General features: G+C 43.0%; 1 protein-coding gene across 1 annotated transcript in view; it reads right to left on the bottom strand.

Moving 5' to 3' along the window:
- Positions 1 to 1,045: 1,045 nt before the first annotated feature.
- The window catches only part of LOC142208428 (bactericidal permeability-increasing protein-like), a 33,787-nt gene continuing 17,837 nt past the window's right edge, over positions 1,046 to 16,995 (bottom strand). Inside the window, exons 10-16 of the mRNA XM_075276934.1 lie at positions 14,103 to 14,162; positions 13,194 to 13,364; positions 13,043 to 13,110; positions 5,609 to 5,651; positions 3,321 to 3,381; positions 2,401 to 2,474; positions 1,046 to 1,312 (exon numbers count right to left, since the gene is read on the bottom strand). Of these exons, the coding sequence (XP_075133035.1) occupies positions 1,211 to 1,312; positions 2,401 to 2,474; positions 3,321 to 3,381; positions 5,609 to 5,651; positions 13,043 to 13,110; positions 13,194 to 13,364; positions 14,103 to 14,162 (579 nt within the window). The 3' untranslated portion in view covers positions 1,046 to 1,210. The remainder of the gene's footprint in view (positions 1,313 to 2,400; positions 2,475 to 3,320; positions 3,382 to 5,608; positions 5,652 to 13,042; positions 13,111 to 13,193; positions 13,365 to 14,102; positions 14,163 to 16,995) is intronic.

Raw genomic sequence — 16,995 nt, 5'->3', positions numbered from 1 at the left:
CTCCTCTGGACAGCAGGGCCCCATATCGCATAAATATATGGAGAAGTGGTCTGGGGCCTTGAACAGGCAGATCTCCCCGAACCAATGGCAAATTATCTGGTCCCGTGCGGCTAAGTCATCCACCTGTGTTTCGTGAGACCCAGTACAAGCTACTTATGCACTGGTACCATACCCCAGCCTTGCTCCACTCCCTTAACCCTAACATCTCTTCCCTGTGTTGGCGTTGCTGGGAAGGAGTGGGTACTCTGTATCATATTTTTGGGGACTGTCCAGGGATCCACCCTTTCTGGTTGGAGGTCAAGTCCCTTACAGGTGCTCTATTTATCCAAGGTATCCCTTTAGACCCCCTCATCTATCTCCTCAATCTCCCTCCTGCTCATCTGGGTAAGCACACCTCTAAATTGTTTCTATATCTCTGTACTGCAGCCAAACGCTCATTGCTCTCCGATGGAAGAGTGCCTCTCCTCCCTCTGGTTCTGATCTTGTAGCCCGAGTTAAGGATGTCCGTAGTATGGAGAACTTGATGGCCACACTTTACCATACTGTTGAGGCGTTCCAGGCTATATGGTCATCTTGGGACGCATACTGTATTTTGAATGGTCTCTGACTCCTTCCCCTTCCCTTCCTCCCCACCCTCTCATTTCCACTCTCAGGTTTTTGTGATGTGTATACATTCCCAGTCTACTTGACGGTTTGTGCATTGCTTCACGTTCATGTTTTTTATGTTTTCAACTCTTTTGTTATATTGTATTTTATAAAAATCCTTTCAATAAAAATTCCAGTTCAAAAAGACCCCCAAACAGATACTGTAAGATGTAAATGGAAAAGGGCTAACAGTGTTTACAAAAGCACCACGGTCCCTTCAAACAGCTGATCAGAAGGGGACCTGGGTGTTGAACCCTACTGATCTCTTAGATCTTAGACTGTTAGTATCCCTGCAGATCAGCTGTTTCAAGTTTCGGAGATACTGCTGCAGTATCCATAACCGTCGTTATCGAGAATATGCTGTAGGGAGAGGGTAGGGGGCCCACAAGGGGTCAAAGTTTGCACGGGGGCCCACAAGATTTTAATTACACCACTAGTCTAAACCTTGCTTTAAACTGCAGCTCAACTTATTCATTTAACCTACTGTGTAGAAAAAAAGAACCAGTTCAGTACAATGTCATTGCATAGAGAGTTTTCTGGTGAAGTCTGATCTGAGATCTGCAGTTTAGAGCAAACTAAACCGCTCCCTGTAAAGCTGATTTTCAGCCTTCACATTATTGTGAGACAATGAAGACACTTGGAGATCAGTCATGATGATTAAATATCCCTGGAGAGAGAGAAAGGAGATCTTGGTGAGAATCTAAATACAACTGAAGGACAAAACATTGAATATAGCAACTGTGCTGTTGAGCTTAGATATCCAAGTGTGATACTCTCTGTTAAACTACCTTATATAACCCTATCATGTGCTACTATCTGCAGATCTGTTTTATCTAAACTCACTGATGCTGCCTGCTGACCTATATGTATGAGACTATTATGTGCGGTACTGTCTAATGAGTGCAAATACACTAAAATTCAGGCAGAATTTAGGTATGATTCTGGCAGGGTGGCACGGTGACTCTGTGGGTAGCACTGTTGCCTTGCAGTGCTGGGGTCCTGCATTTTAAGGGCTAGTTCATATGGGGCAAGATGCGGTGGATTTTGGTGCGGAATTCACATCATAATCCGCCCCCTCACAATGGTGGTCTATGTAGACCGCTAGCTTACTTTTTTGCATGGAGTTTTCCTAAGGGCAGGCCATCAATATTAAAAAGATGGATAAACCCTTTAAAAGGCTTGTCCAGGAATTGAAAATTAAAATTGAAAATTAAAAAACACACTCTCCAGTCCCCATTACTCTGCAGCCAGTGTCTATACAGTCTTATGACGACACCTTCTTGCTGGAAAACCTGCGCTTCATGTGACCATTGAGACCAATTAGTTATAGCAGGTGCAGGATGGGGACAGGTGCCTAGTTTTTTGCTATGGCCACTTTGTTATTGTCTTCATTTTTTCCCAAAACTGGCATACTACTACTTCATTGTTTTAGATACTTTTTACACTTTGTCTGTCACAGTGGCTTAGTGTCTAGTCCTAAATTTAATAGTTAATGCCCCATTGTATGAGGGTTTATCAATGGTAATGTAATCTACTAAGTCAGTAAATCTAAGCCTTTGAGGTGTGATATTGTTTGTTGTATCTAAGTCTAATATATGATGTGTGAAACTGTCTGCAGAGCTACTACATCTAATCTTATCGTGTGATGCTGTCTGTTGGCTGACGTATCTAAACCTAATATGTAAGCTCCTGTATCAAAGCCTTTCATGTGTGATACTGTCTGTGGAGAAAGTAACTTGGTAGAAAAGTTTTTACCTCCTTTACACGAACAACAGGGTCTTGTAGACGGACCAGGGGTGTTGGCAATGGGAACATTTTCTTGAGTCGCGCTGCAAAAAGATTATAGTATGATCATTGTTAGAAAAGCTGACACTTTTTTATCACTAACAATTCCTTTTCTTGTGACTCTGCTGTATAATATTGGAAACCTTCTATATAGTTGTGTAGAGCATAAAGCTGTGCTGTGACTTACATAAGTCAGAACCAAGGAACACCTGTACACTGGCTATAGTGCTCAGATAAAAGTGCTCCTTATGAGTAACTGAAGAACACTGTGGAAACACTATAAGATGTGTCAGGGTCTGGGGTTGCTAGGTAGGGTGGCATAGACACACAAGTCCAGTTTCTTTTAGTCCAAAACAAAGGTAGAGTTTATTTTCACTTAAAAATATAGTGCAGCAACAAAAGGAAACAATACAAAAATAAATCCCTGCCCGGCTAGGCTCTAACTAAACATAGAATATGTTACCTCACCTAGAATAACAGAAATCCAAAGCCAGTAGAATCATTAAGGACACAGCTCCAAAAATTTGACCTCTCTCTTTGGCTCTCCAGACAAACTCTGCCAAAGTGTTGCTGCTGGAGCTGGCTTCTTAAGCCTCCTTGACAAGGAGACTCTCTGCAGCTGAGTCGCTGCCGGAACACCCCAAAGTGTGGACTGGAGGGGGGTGGAATGACAGGTCCCACTACCAACCTATCTGTCATTCCTAAAAATCCAGCTCAGTACTGAGCATTTACCAAAATTGTCTGCTGAGAACAAACATTCCTGGAGTTTTCTCATCTCACCCACCTGAGTAGTCTGGGTGACATGTACACCCCCTCCATTACCTGACCAGCCATCGGCTTACAGATGCTAATGGGATTAATAAATTATCTGGGTTTTGCATAACACTTACCATTCAGGACAGGGGTCATTATTTTCAGGCCAAAGTTAAGAGTTTTCTGCAGAGAATCCATCTAATAAAACAATACATGACATATAGGTCACACATACAGTTATTCATGCATAGGTAAATTCAATGGCTACAATACCTGTAGGTGAAACCTATGACTGTGGATGCCACTACTGTAACAAATGCTTTCTCTACTCCTAGATATTCCACCATCACCTGTAAGTGGTATTATTGGCAAGTAGAACTGTCTAGAAACCACAGCAATGAAGTGGTAGATCATGTAAATTTACAGAGTGGGGATGCCGAATGCTGGTGCACACAATACAAAAATGTTGCCAACTTGACAACTCCTCTGGCATTAACATTAGCACACACACAACAGCAGGAGCTGTATAACATGGGTTTTCATGGCCAAGCAGCTGTATGCAAGCATCACATTATCATGACTTAGATGGAGTGGTATAAAGCAAGACGTCGATGGACTCAGGAGCGGTGGACACATGTTCTGTGAATCTGCTAGTCCGATGGGCAAGTCTGGGATTTCCATTACAACACCATTACCTGCCTGACTGTATTGTGGCAATTGTAAAACTTGGTGCAAAGGGAAAATGCCATGGGGTTATTTTCAGGGGTTGCTTTAGGTTTAGGTTGGTTTAGGTCCTTTATTTGCAGCGAAGAGAAATTTTAATGCTTTAGAATACCAAGACATTTTGGACAATTATATCCATCCCACCTTGCGAGAACCGTTTGGGGAAGGGCCTTGACTGTACAATGCCAATCCCAATGAAAGTGTGGAAGCTGTTTTAGCTGAAGAAGAAGTTGTGTGTGTGTGTGTGGGGGGGGATGCAACTACATATTAATGGATGGGATGTAATAAAAGCTCCTGTAAGTTACTGTGTTGGTATCCCAATAATTTTGTCCATATAATGTACAGGGCTGTGAAGAAGTACTTGACTCCTTACAGATTTCTTTTGTAAATACATTTTTTTTTTCATTAAAGTTTTTATTTAAGTTTTGCACAAAAGAAAAGGGAGGGACATCAGGACATTGGGAGGGTAAGCGAGGGGAAGGGGGACAAACAGATGCTCTGGTGCAGTAGCGGAAAACATTTTATCGAAAAATAAAACATCCAAAACAGATGATGAACAGTAAAATGTTTGTAACTTCATTAGGAAAAAAAAGGGAGAAAAATTTTTTGGCTCACTGTTCTTTGCAGAATTGTTATAACAGCCACAGTTTTCGAGCAGGAATGGCCTGTTTAAGGTCATGTCACGGAATCTCAATCAGATATGAGTCCGGACTTTGACTATGCCAGAGATGTACTTGCTGGTGTACTTCAGATCACTGTCCTGCTGCACAACCCAAGTAAACTTGAGCTTAAGATCGGACATTCTCCTTCAGGATTTTTGACAGGCTTTGACATGTTAGTGGACGTTGTTCTTCATTCTCTTCAAGTAATAACGGTCACAGATTTTGGCTAACTTTTTATCTCTGCCAATGACCTCCAGAAATTGGGTTGTTATGACAGGCCTTCAGAAAATTTGTCAGTTGGCATTTAGTGAGAACCTCCTTTTCCTTATGGTAAAGAATCCCTCTGTCTGCTCAATATGGCTTAGCTGTTTGTCTGAACTGGGACTTGGCATTTACACATTTCTCTGGATGTAGATCATAGGTCCACTGGGGATACTATAGTTGTGTTATGGTGTAGAATCTCAACAGCTGGTCATACAGTTGGCCTTCCATGATTGTCAAAATTGGAAAAAGTTTGTTGTCATGTTGTCAAAATTGAAAAATATTTGGTGTCAGAGAGTAGAGAGAAACATACATAAAATGTTACACTACATAACATTAACTATGCATTGATGGGACTGCGTCATCTACTTTCAGCTCAATGTAAGCAGTGTACGGTATTTTCCAACAAGAGGCAGCGGCCCTGTGTCTGAGTTTGATTTAAAAAAAAAGACCTGTACACTTTTCAACAAATTAGAGACAGGGTGAGGAAAGCAGAATTAACCAGAATCCCATCTATTATGTGGGTATTGTAAACTGTCACGGTCAAATTGTGGCCTTTTTGCAACGTGGGCCCCGGCCTTAAGGGGTTTCCCATCAATGCAACTTCCAATTCCTATGATAGACTGGGAAAAGGGGTTTGACATTTGGGGCTCCCAGCGATCACAGATCATGATAGGTCACAATGGTGCAAAGCTCCCTTTTTATTATTAGAAATGTTAAAATGTTTATACATATATGTATATATTACACGTATACATGTCTATGTATGGAACACTTACCTTGACAGGGCCCACATTGGAATGAATCAGCTTCAGTGAAAAACTATGAGAAAAAATTCAGTTCTTAACTTCATGTTGTTACTATAAATAGGTGGTTTCTAACCTGTCTCGCCTCAGCTGATGGGAAACTACAACTCTCAGCACTCCTTATAGCTGCAGGCTGGAAACCAAGATTAATAATATATACTTATAAATTCCCCTTCATGTGTAACTCTGAAGACCTGAAAATTCAGGAGTAACCATATAAACTCTCTATGTCAAATTCACAGGGGACCAGAGAGCTTAGATTTAAGACACTGTCTACTAAAAAAAAGTCCTTACAATGTAGCAGAGGAGATGCTGGAGCAGAATCATTGGTAACCAGTGTGTTCCCTCTATAGCAAAAAGATGGCTACAGAAGCTCTACCATGTAAGGATCCTGCATACAATTCATATTATTAGCTTCCCAGGTTATTGTAATATTACTGAAGTAAGAAACGCCACTCTTATTAAATTCCCCCTGGTGTTTCCTGCATGAACAGTAGGTCGTACTCACAATAATAGTCTATTGGAGTCAAACTGAGACTAAGACTTGCATTGTGAGTTTGACCTTGTGTTCATACAGGAAACACTGTATGCACCCGTAAGATCACAGCCACATGGGATGCGACCATGACCGCAGGCATAGGTTATCCATAGCTAGCTGAGCGGAAGATGCAAATGCCCCACAGTATCATGACAGCCTGACGATAATGAAAGCCTTAAAGGGGCTCTATCATTAGATTTTGGCCATTTCAGTTAATCATAATCAATCTTTAAAAAGGCTACTCAGGTGCTGCTAATCATTTTTGCAAAGACCCCCTGTTTTTATGATTAACCGGTAAAATGGATATGCTAATGAGTCCCTCCGTGCACCCTGGGCGTTCCGTGCAACCCCTCCAGCATCATACCTTGCTCATGTAAGAGGGTGAAACAGCCCCTGTGTAGTGAATGTGCAATGTGTAATTGAGTTGGTGTTTTCATAACCTGACATTTTGTTGTTTGAGGTCGACCACAAGAGGTCGCTGTTGCGAGATAACAAGTAAAAGGAAAAAGGCTGTATGCCCCTGGAAGATTGATGTGGAGACCCTGATCGTTGGAGGAAGGTTCTAGGAGCCATTTTGAGTCAGAGTGTGCTGGACTCTAGAGAAGAGAGAGCTGTGGAGACATCACTGTGCAGAGAGGGTCCTTGGAGGGAGAAGCCACAGCAAGAATAGCTGAGGATTTGAGACTTTCAGAGTCTGTCCAGACACCATCCTAAGGAGAAGATTACTGTCAGAGACTTGGCTGAGAAGTGAGACTGTCAGTGAGACCGCATGCTGTCCGAGGAGCTCCTCTTCACCCTGATGCTAACAGAGACTAAAAGGTACTCAACAGAAGTAAGCGTGCACGCACCACACTGCAAGTTGTCCCATATTGCTGGGACTGAGTAAAAAGCCTGTAGTTAGCTAGTTAGGTATAATCATCACCCCAGGCTGCAATACTGGTGAACTATCTACCTGTCTGGTAAAAGGACTAAGCCACAGAGGATTTCTACAGAGTTATATCTCCCAGAGAGGGACTTTTAACCCCTTAAGGACCAGGCCATTTTTTGGTTTCGCATTTTCGTTTTTCCCTCCTCACATTTCAAGAGCCATAACTTTTTAATTTTTCAGTTCACAGAGTCACATGATGGCTTATTGTTTGCGGGACAAATTGTACTTTGTAATGGCATCATTCAATATGCTGTGCAATGTACTGGGAAGCTGGAAAAAAATTCAGAATGAGGTGCAATTGGAGAAAAAATGCATTTGCGCCATTTTCTTATGGGTTTAATTTTTACAGCGTTCACTGTTTGGTACAAATGACATGTTACCTGTGTTCTACGTGTCAGTACGAACGCTGTGATACCAAATTTATATAGTATTTCAAATGTTTTGATACTTTGAAAAAAATGATAAACTTTGCAAAATAGAAAAAAAATTTTGTGTCATCATGTTCTAACACCTGTAACTTTTTCATATTTCCATGTATGGAGCTGGTTGTGGTGTCTTTTTATGCGGGACAAGATGACGTTTCTATTGATACCATTTGGGGAAAGATCCGATGGTTTGATCACTTTTTATTAAATTTTTTATAGGAGGCAAAGTGTTGAAAAAAACGCTTTTTGGCTGTTTTTATTTTTTTTGCCGCTACGCCGTTCGCAGTACGGGATAAATGTTTTAATATTCTAATAGTTCGGGCATTTTGGAGCGCGGGGATACCTAATATGTTTATGTTTAATGTTCTTTAATTACTTCAATAGCTAATCTAGGGAAAGGGGGGTGATTTGAACTTTTATATTTTTTTTATTTTTTTAATACTTTTAAAAACTTTTTTTTTTCTTCTGTTACATTTATGATCAGACCCCTTAGGTACCTTGAAACCTAGGGGGTCTGATCGCTCATACTATTCACTGCAATACTACAGTACTGCAGTGAATAGCAGAATCCCAGCACTTCTATTAGACGATGCCTCTGGCATCGTCTAATAGATCTCGGGCAGAGACAAGCCTGGAAGCCTTCAATAGGCTTCCGGCTGTCATAGCAACCGATCACCGCCCTCATGTGACGTTCAGGAGGGCAGCGATCGGGGAAACATGGCGGCGCCCGTGCCGCCTGCGCTGTTTACACGCTGCGGTCGCGTTTGACCGCAGTGTGTAAAGGGTTAACAGCAGCGATCGGCTCGGGCACCGACCGCTGCTGTTATTGGCAGGTCCTGGCTGTATTATACAGCCGGCATCTGCCGTGTATGGAGCGAGCTCAGCGTGTGAGCTCGCTCCATACATCCCCATGCGACCCATGACGTACACTTACGTCAAGGGTCGCTAAGGGGTTAAGGAAGTCTGGGAGCAACATTTAGTTTAACTTTACACTGTTTGGCTTGCAAGCTAACTAACCATTATACTTGCTTAGTTGTACTTGGTTTGGGGGGAATTTAGTAGTATTGTGATAAGATTGTAAACCCTGGTGTTACACCGCCGGATGCCTGTGTCACACACACTGAATTGTTCCTGTGTAATAGGGTAATAACAGGTAACAGGCAGCTGCATAGGCGCAGCCTGCAGGTAGGTAAAAGCTTGGAGTATATTGAAGGCCACATTAGTGGGCACCGGGCTGTATAACACCAGGGTCCCAGCCTCTAGGCTGTGTAAATGTAATACCTGGGAGTGTTCTTTTGGACAAAAGAGGTTATCTAAACTAAGTAAAGTCCTATCTTGGTTAAATTGAATTGGACTCACTTCCTTTGTTCGTGACTTCGCTGTATCCTGGGGAGCCCACCTCGGTACACGGCTTACACTCATGCCCACCTCTATTGCAAGTGCTCTAACTAATCCTCCTCCTCCCTGCGAGTAACCGCCTCCAGCGTCTGTATTCTCAGTGGTAGGGAATTGAAATCTCGGGCATGCGCAGTAGGCAGGCGATTTTCTAAAAGTCCAACAGAAGCAGCAGGGTCAGCGCTCCCTTTGGAGCTACTGTGCATGCCCTATTCTCGGCAGTAGGGAATTAAAATCTCGGGTATGTGCAGTAGCTCCGAAGGGAGCGCTGACCCTGCTGCTTCTGTTGGACCTTTAGAAAATCGCCTGCCTATGCAACACAGCAAAATGGGAGGTTCCCGGGACTCTTTGCTGGAAATGAGCAGCTCTGGAGCTGGTTGGGTACAAAAACAAGGAGCTGGAGCTTACTCCAATCTTACACTCGGGCATGCTACTGCCCATTCCTGAGATTTCAATTCCCTACCGCCGAAAATACAGGCGTTGGAAGCGATTACTCGCAGGGAGCAGAAGGACGACTTAAAGCACAAGCAATAGAGGTGGGCATGAGCAAGGTATTACGCTGGGGGTGCACGGAATTCCTAGGGTGCACTGAGGGACTTATTAGCATATCTGTTTTACTGGTAAATCATAAAAACGGGGGTCTTTGCAAAAATGATTAGCAGCACCTGAATAGCCTTTTTAAAGGCTATTCAGGCATATGAGTATCTCAGATGGCAAAAATCTAATGATAGAGCTCCTTTAATCCCAAACTGCTGTCTCCTATGTAAAGCTAATACACTTCCAGAAACTCTGCTGCATGAGGAGGTCACTACTGAACTCTCCAGACAGCAGAGAAGAGTGCTGATCTCTCCTGTCAATGTATTAATTTCACAACAGAGACAGCGATGGGGATATCAGACTTTCCCTGACTGCTGTCATGAAACTGGAGTGGGGCCACTTAGTGAATAACATCTCAAAACAGTTATTCCAGTTACCTGTTATTAATTATCTATCCTCAGGTTAGGTCATCAATAAGAGATCAATAGGGTTCCAATACCTATAAAAGCCCCATGGTCTTTTCAAACAGCTGATCAGCAGTTGTTCTGGGTGCTGCACCGCAACTGATCTTTTATTGTTAACCTTTTAAAAATTAAGATATTCTATCAATTTTATATTGATGAAGGTCTGACTGTTAGGACCCACAGAGATCAGCTGTCTCCTAGAGCACACAGCTCTCAGTATTGTTTACATGTTGGACACTGCGCTGCTCCATTACCATATTCTTGATAACTGCAGTTGTGGGAACTATAGTTTTATCCCTTTCAAGTATCTGGAGTATCACTGCAGCATCCATAACTGTTGCTATCACGAATACACTATAGGGATGAGTTAAGGGACCCCATAACTGGTCAAAAGTTTGCATCAGAACCCATAAGACTTTAGTTACGCCGCTCAGTAGCACATAACTGCCAGTAAGTTATTAGTAACCTTACACTACACACAGACTCAGTTTTTTTTTTTTTTTTTTTAATTGGAGTGCTTCCTTAAGCATACTCTCAGCTTTATGAGTCTTATTTTTCGTTATCAGTCAAATGATTGACCTGGGAAGTTCTATGGGCAGGAAGGTGCGGACTGAGAATCCCTCAGTGTAATAAATATAATCCATTATGACAACTATATGACCATTCCTGTCAAATCAGTGATAAATGTGCGGAAATAAACACTAAAGAGGAACTAAGTAGAGATGAGCGAGTAGTATTCGATCGAGTAGGTATTCGATCGAATACTATGGTATTCGAAATATTCGTACTCGATCGAATACTACTAGCTATTCGCAGTAAATATTCAATTCAGAACCAGCGTTGATTGGCCAAATGCTATAGCATTCAGCAAATCAATGCTGGTTCTGCAGCAGGCTCGTCCTTGTTAGTCAGGAGAGCTGGCAGCTTGCGGTTACGAGGGAGCTTACTTTTTATCAGCGCAACTGCAAGCACTGTGCAGTTAAAGCGCACGGACCCGATAGACTATAATGGGGTCCGTGCGCTTTAACTGCAAAGCGCTCCTCCTAAACACTCTCCTCCTGCTATTCGTGGATTTGGCGACTCTCCTTTAGTCGAATAGTGGTTTCCCCTGAAACGAGCATTTTTTCCCATAGACTATAATGGGATTCGATATTCGATTGAGTAGTGGAATATTGAGGCTCTGCTCGAAACGAATATCGAATCTCGAATATTTCACTGTTCGCTCATCTCTAGATCTAAGTAACACCTTCCATTATCATCACAGGAGTCAGTGATATACTGTATATACACTCATCGGCCACTTTATTAGGTACACCATGCTAGTAACGGGTTGGACCCCCTTTTGCCTTCAGAACTGCCTCAATTCTTCGTGGCATAGATTCAACAAGGTGCTGGAAGCATTCCTCAGAGATTTTGGTCCATATTGACATGATGGCATCACACAGTTGCCGCAGATTTGTCGGCTGCACATCCATGATGCGAATCTCCCGTTCCACCACATCCCAAAGATGCTCTATTGGATTGAGATCTGGTGACTGTGGAGGCCATTGGAGTACAGTGAACTCATTGTCATGTTCAAGAAACCAGTCTGAGATGATTCCAGCTTTATGACATGGCGCATTATCCTGCTGAAAGTAGCCATCAGATGTTGGGTACATTGTGGTCATAAAGGGATGGACATGGTCAGCAACAATACTCAGGTAGGCTTTGGCGTTGCAACGATGCTCAATTGGTACCAAGGGGCCCAAAGAGTGGCAAGAAAATATTCCCCACACCATGACACCACCACCACCAGCCTGAACCGTTGATACAAGGCAGGATGGATCCATGCTTTCATGTTGTTGACGCCAAATTCTGACCCTACCATCCGAATGTCGCAGCAGAAATCGAGACTCATCAGACCAGGCAACGTTTTTCCAATCTTCAATTGTCCAATTTCGATGAGCTTGTGCAAATTGTAGCCTCAGTTTCCTGTTCTTAGCTGAAAGGAGTGGCACCCGGTGTGGTCTTCTGCTGCTGTAGCCCATCTGCCTCAAAGTTCGACGTACTGTGCATTCAGAGATGCTCTTCTGGCTACCTTGGTTGTAACGGGTGGCTATTTGAGTCACTGTTGCCTTTCTATCAGCTCAAACCAGTCTGGCCATTCTCCTCTGACCTCTGGCATCAACAACGCATTTCCGCCCACAGAACTGCCGCTCACTGGATGTTTTTTCTTTTTCGGACCATTCTCTGTAAACCCTAGAGATGGTTGTGCGTGAAAATCCCAGTAGATCAGCAGTTTCTGAAATACTCAGACCAGCCCTTCTGGCACCAACAACCATGCCACGTTCAAAGGCACTCAAATCACCTTTCTTCCCCATACTGATGCTCGGTTTGAACTGCAGGAGATTGTCTTGACCATGTCTACATGCCTAAATGCACTGAGTTGCCGCCATGTGATTGGCTGATTAGAAATTAAGTGTTAACGAGCAGTTGGACAGGTGTACCTAATAAAGTGGCCGGTGAGTGTACATTCTAAGTCCAGAAATCATCAAGGTGAAGACAAGTTCATAGCCAGAGGAACATACACTGGAAATGCACTGCTTATCTTAACATGCAAATCCAATGTGTTAAACTTTCTAAAAAGAATGATAGTTTTGAAACATTAAGTCACCTTGAACATCCATTACGTTCCTTATCTTGTACTGATCCATAGATTTTGTAGGACTGTCTAGTCTAACATTACATCACTTGTTAGTTGGCATAAACAGTTTTGGTGCACAGCGTAGCTACAATGGCTATACCCATTTCTCAAAAAAGTAAAAGTGGCCAAAACAATTCATAAATGTGGTACACAACATGTTAAACATTTTTTTATGTATATTATGACGATAGTTTAGGTCTGAAGTATACTACATAGTGTAACTCAGAATCCATAAAGGATAATATAATATATGTACATATTATTCCACCAGTAGAATAGGGAGTGCAGCTCTGAAGTATAATACAGGGTGTAACTCAGTAAATCTATTACATTACTTATCTCGTTCTGACACATACTCTTTAAAGAACAGGTTCTACGAATATGAAAATAATGTCATTCTAGGAGTTCTTGACTAATTTGGATTGGTGACAACTTACTTTTTTACAGATATGGTTGCTCCCAGCGTCTCTTCAGATAAGACCACATTAACTGCTGTCACAGAGTTCTGTGCAGACAATATTGGGATCACAGTAAATAAATAAACCTTACAAAATCTGCACCATCTTCTTAACCAGTACTGTAACTCACAGCCTGCATCAGAAACACTGGGACTTGTGTCTGATTTGGATACATGACAAAGGCCTGGATGTTGGCAGACGCCTGCACTGTTAGGGAGTCCGTCTGGCAGCTGACAACTGGCGCTGACTTGGCAGAGACCTGGAGGACGAGCGGCAGGTATTCTGGGAAATGAGTGGGGAGCTGTAGAAGAAGGGACAGACTTAAGGAACATACAAGAAGTTTTTCTCTTCACAACAAATCAGATCTCTTGTCTCATCTTTCGAGGTTCTTTACAGAAGTAGTAGTGACCCTACTCTTGGCCTTGTATCCCAACATTTCAAAAAGTGTCATGAAACATACGAGACGTTTTACACTCACTAATGCAATTTTTTGGTGCCATTTGTTTATTAAGTCTCCAATAAGACTCCATTCATGTGACAGTAAAAACCGTCTGAGTAACATCTATTTTTTTAACGGATGTCACATGGCAGCATTAATTTCACTGTCAGTGAGTGGGGGCTATTCTCATGAATGTTATTTTGATATAGGTCATGTCCTATTTTCTGTAATATTTAAGGGGTTCCTCCATATACTGAATGTACGGAGGATCCATGAAAAAGGCCATCCCTCGGGTGCAAGACGGCATCCATTTTTCATGGTGGTTTTGCACCGCGGTCATGTGCATCTAGCCTAGTGCTTACTTTTACTTACCCCAGGAGCTGGTCAGAACAGCAACAGCTGGCAGCTTCAAAACGGCTTAGATTTTTTTCTTTTACAGCAAAATAGAATTGATGCTTATGGAACTGTATAGAATACTGATTTCCTTCACTCATCCCTTCAGTCATTCCCTTTCCTATCCCTTGGTTGAACTTAATGGACATAAGTCTATTTTGTACTGTACAAACTATGTACCAAAGTAAATACACAAGAAACTTTTACCTCTGGCGCAAAAAGGGCAAAATTCTTCACATTCAGGTGTAACGGAGATTGTTTGGGGATCTAAAACAAGAACGACATTAATTACTTCTCACTACTTAAAAGACAAGTCCTCTAAGAATAACAAATCCCAGTCCTTGAATCTTCCTTTATCAAGTTTCTCTAGAGGTTGTCATCCAACTAATCCCCGTGTTTGGCTCTACGCACACAGCCATGTGCTTTCTTAGCATGGTAACCGTGTTTTCTCAGTTAGAACACACTGACCCATTTATCTCTATGGCCACATACATACGGTCATGTATTATCATAGGCCAGTGTGTATGTGGCAGTGAGCCCATGGCAAAACTCAGGACTGGTCCTATACCTGTCCATTTTGCGGCTCACTAGATTAAATGAATGAGTCTGCAGAGGCATGGGTGGCAGACAGATGTCATCCATGTGGTATTCATGTTGTTTTACTAAAGGACATCCGGTCAGGTGCTTGTAGAAGTAGATTGATAATCTTACAACTATGGCACAATAGTTATAATATAAGGGATCTATCTTGTGAGCCAGTGCTGGAATAATGAATAAGCAGAGGTAGGCGACCGACTAGGCAACCATCTTGCACCAGGATGAAGGCTGTACAGTCAGAGGTTTACCTTCCATCTAGCTTGCCTCAAATTGCACATTATATCACATGACCAAAATGTCCTTGAGTCATTCCAACATCATGACTCTGGACAGAAGGAGAAGAACCTGAATGCTGTGTTTTTGTGTTTGTTGTAAGAATGAGTGTTGAGTGTAATGTATGATATACGGTCAAATTCTGTGTATCTGCCCTAGTCCTCCTTTATCTGATGCCTTCACCCCCATATTGAATCACTGGCACGCTCATGTCACCTGCACCTCAAAAACATCTCCAGAATACGCCCTTTCCTTACCAGAGATACACTAAAGACACTTATTGTCTCTCTGATTCATTCTCGCCTTGACTACTGTAACTCCTTACTAATCGGTCTTCCCCTCACTAAACTCTCCCCTCTACAATCTATTCTGAATGCAGCGGCCAGGCTCATCTATCAGGCGAGACGCTACAGCGATGCCTCTGGTCTGTGCCAGTCGCTACATCGGCTGCCTATTCATTACAGAGTACAATATAAACTTATCACCCTCATCCACAAGGCTCTCCATAATGCCGCACCTCCATACATCTCCTCCCTCATCTCTGTCTACCACCCAACCCGTGCTCTCCGTTCACTTAATGACCTAACACTTACATCCTCTATCATCAGAACCTCCCACACTCGTATACAAGACTTCTCCCGAGCTGCACCACTTCTCTGGAATACTCTACCCCGGACAATCAGATTAACTCCCAATTTCTACAGTTTCAAACGCAAACTAAAGACACATCTTTTCAGACAGGCCTAACACAATTCTTAATATAAACCCTTCTGTACCGTAATTAAAATCTCTAAAATTTAAACCCTCCTCTGTCCCCGCTCCCACATTACCCCACACGATCTGATACCATATCAGGCTAACTTTATATGTCCTAGCACCATCTGCATGTTAAAGGACACGACTGGTGATGGCTCATAAAGTTTTATGTTTTTGTAATGACAGTAACCTCTATTACAAAATTGTCTGACCTCTGTATAAGCAATGTTACCTCTGATGCCGCCCCTGCTACCTCTTGTGTCACCCCCTCTACCTCATAGATTGTAAGCTCTTGCGAGCAGGGCCCTCAGTCCCATTGTGTGAAATGACTTTCTTTGTAATGTATCTTTCTGTCTGTATTTGAACCCTACAAATTGTACAGTGCTGCGGAATATGTTGTCGCTATATAAATAAAAAAATTTATTATTATTATTATCGTATTTTCCGGACTATAAGGCGCACATATAATACTTCGATTTCCTCAGAAATCGAAAGTGCGCCTTATAGTCCGGTGCGCCTTATATAAGGCTTGAAGCGGCGGCACGCGAGGAGTTAAGCGGCGGCCGCCGGCAAAGTCTCCATGCCGCTTCCATACATTGCAATGGGAGCGCGCTATTCAAATAGTATTCGTTCATCTCTAACTATTTGAATAGCGCGCTCTCATTGTAATGTATGGAAGCGGCATGCAGACTTTGCCGGCGGCCGCTGCTTAAAGAGATTCTGCTAGAGATGAGCGAGTACTGTTCGGATCAGCCGATCCGAACAGTACTCGCTCAACTCTAGATTCTACCATTAAAAGAACTTCTTCCCCCTAACCACGTCGGAATAGCCTTAAAAAGGCTATTCGTCTCTTACCTTTCCCATAGCCAGCGCCGCCTTCTCCCTGAGCTGTGTTCGCGCCTTCCGTGTCGTCTTCTTTGGGCCTCATGGATGACGCATGCGCAGTCGGCTCTGGCTGCGAGAGCCTGTTAGAGCCGACTGCGCACGCGTCATCCATGAGGCCCAAAGAAGACAGAGACGGAGCTGCGGAAGAAGGCGGCGCTGGCTATGGTAAAAAGGTAAGAGACGAATAGTCTTTTAAGGCTATTCCGACGTGATCAAGAAGGAAGTTCTTTTAAAGGTAGAATCCCTTTAACTCCTCGTGTGCCGAGCGCTTCCATTCATTTCAATGGAAGCGTGCCATTGAAATGAATAGAAGCGGCTGGCACGCGGGGGGTTAAGCGGCCGCCGGCAAAGTCTGCCGGCTGCCGCTTTCAATCATATAAGGCGCACCGGACAGCGCTGCGCCTTGTAGTCCGGTGCGCCTTATATATGGACCTAGGCAGGACTATAAGGCACTCATGGGTAATGCGCCTTATAGTCCGGTGCGCCTTATAGTCCGCAAAATACGGTATTACTAGCTGGTACCCGCGACTTCGTCTGCGGTGATTGTAGCAGTGGGTATATACAGGCGCGGGTAAGGTTTTCGTACTGT

The sequence above is a fragment of the Leptodactylus fuscus genome, chromosome 6, assembly GCF_031893055.1.
Source record: "Leptodactylus fuscus isolate aLepFus1 chromosome 6, aLepFus1.hap2, whole genome shotgun sequence".
Classification (NCBI taxonomy): Eukaryota; Metazoa; Chordata; class Amphibia; order Anura; family Leptodactylidae; genus Leptodactylus; species Leptodactylus fuscus.
Note: the sequence above shows the minus strand (reverse complement) of the source record. Positions and strands in the feature narration are given on the sequence as shown.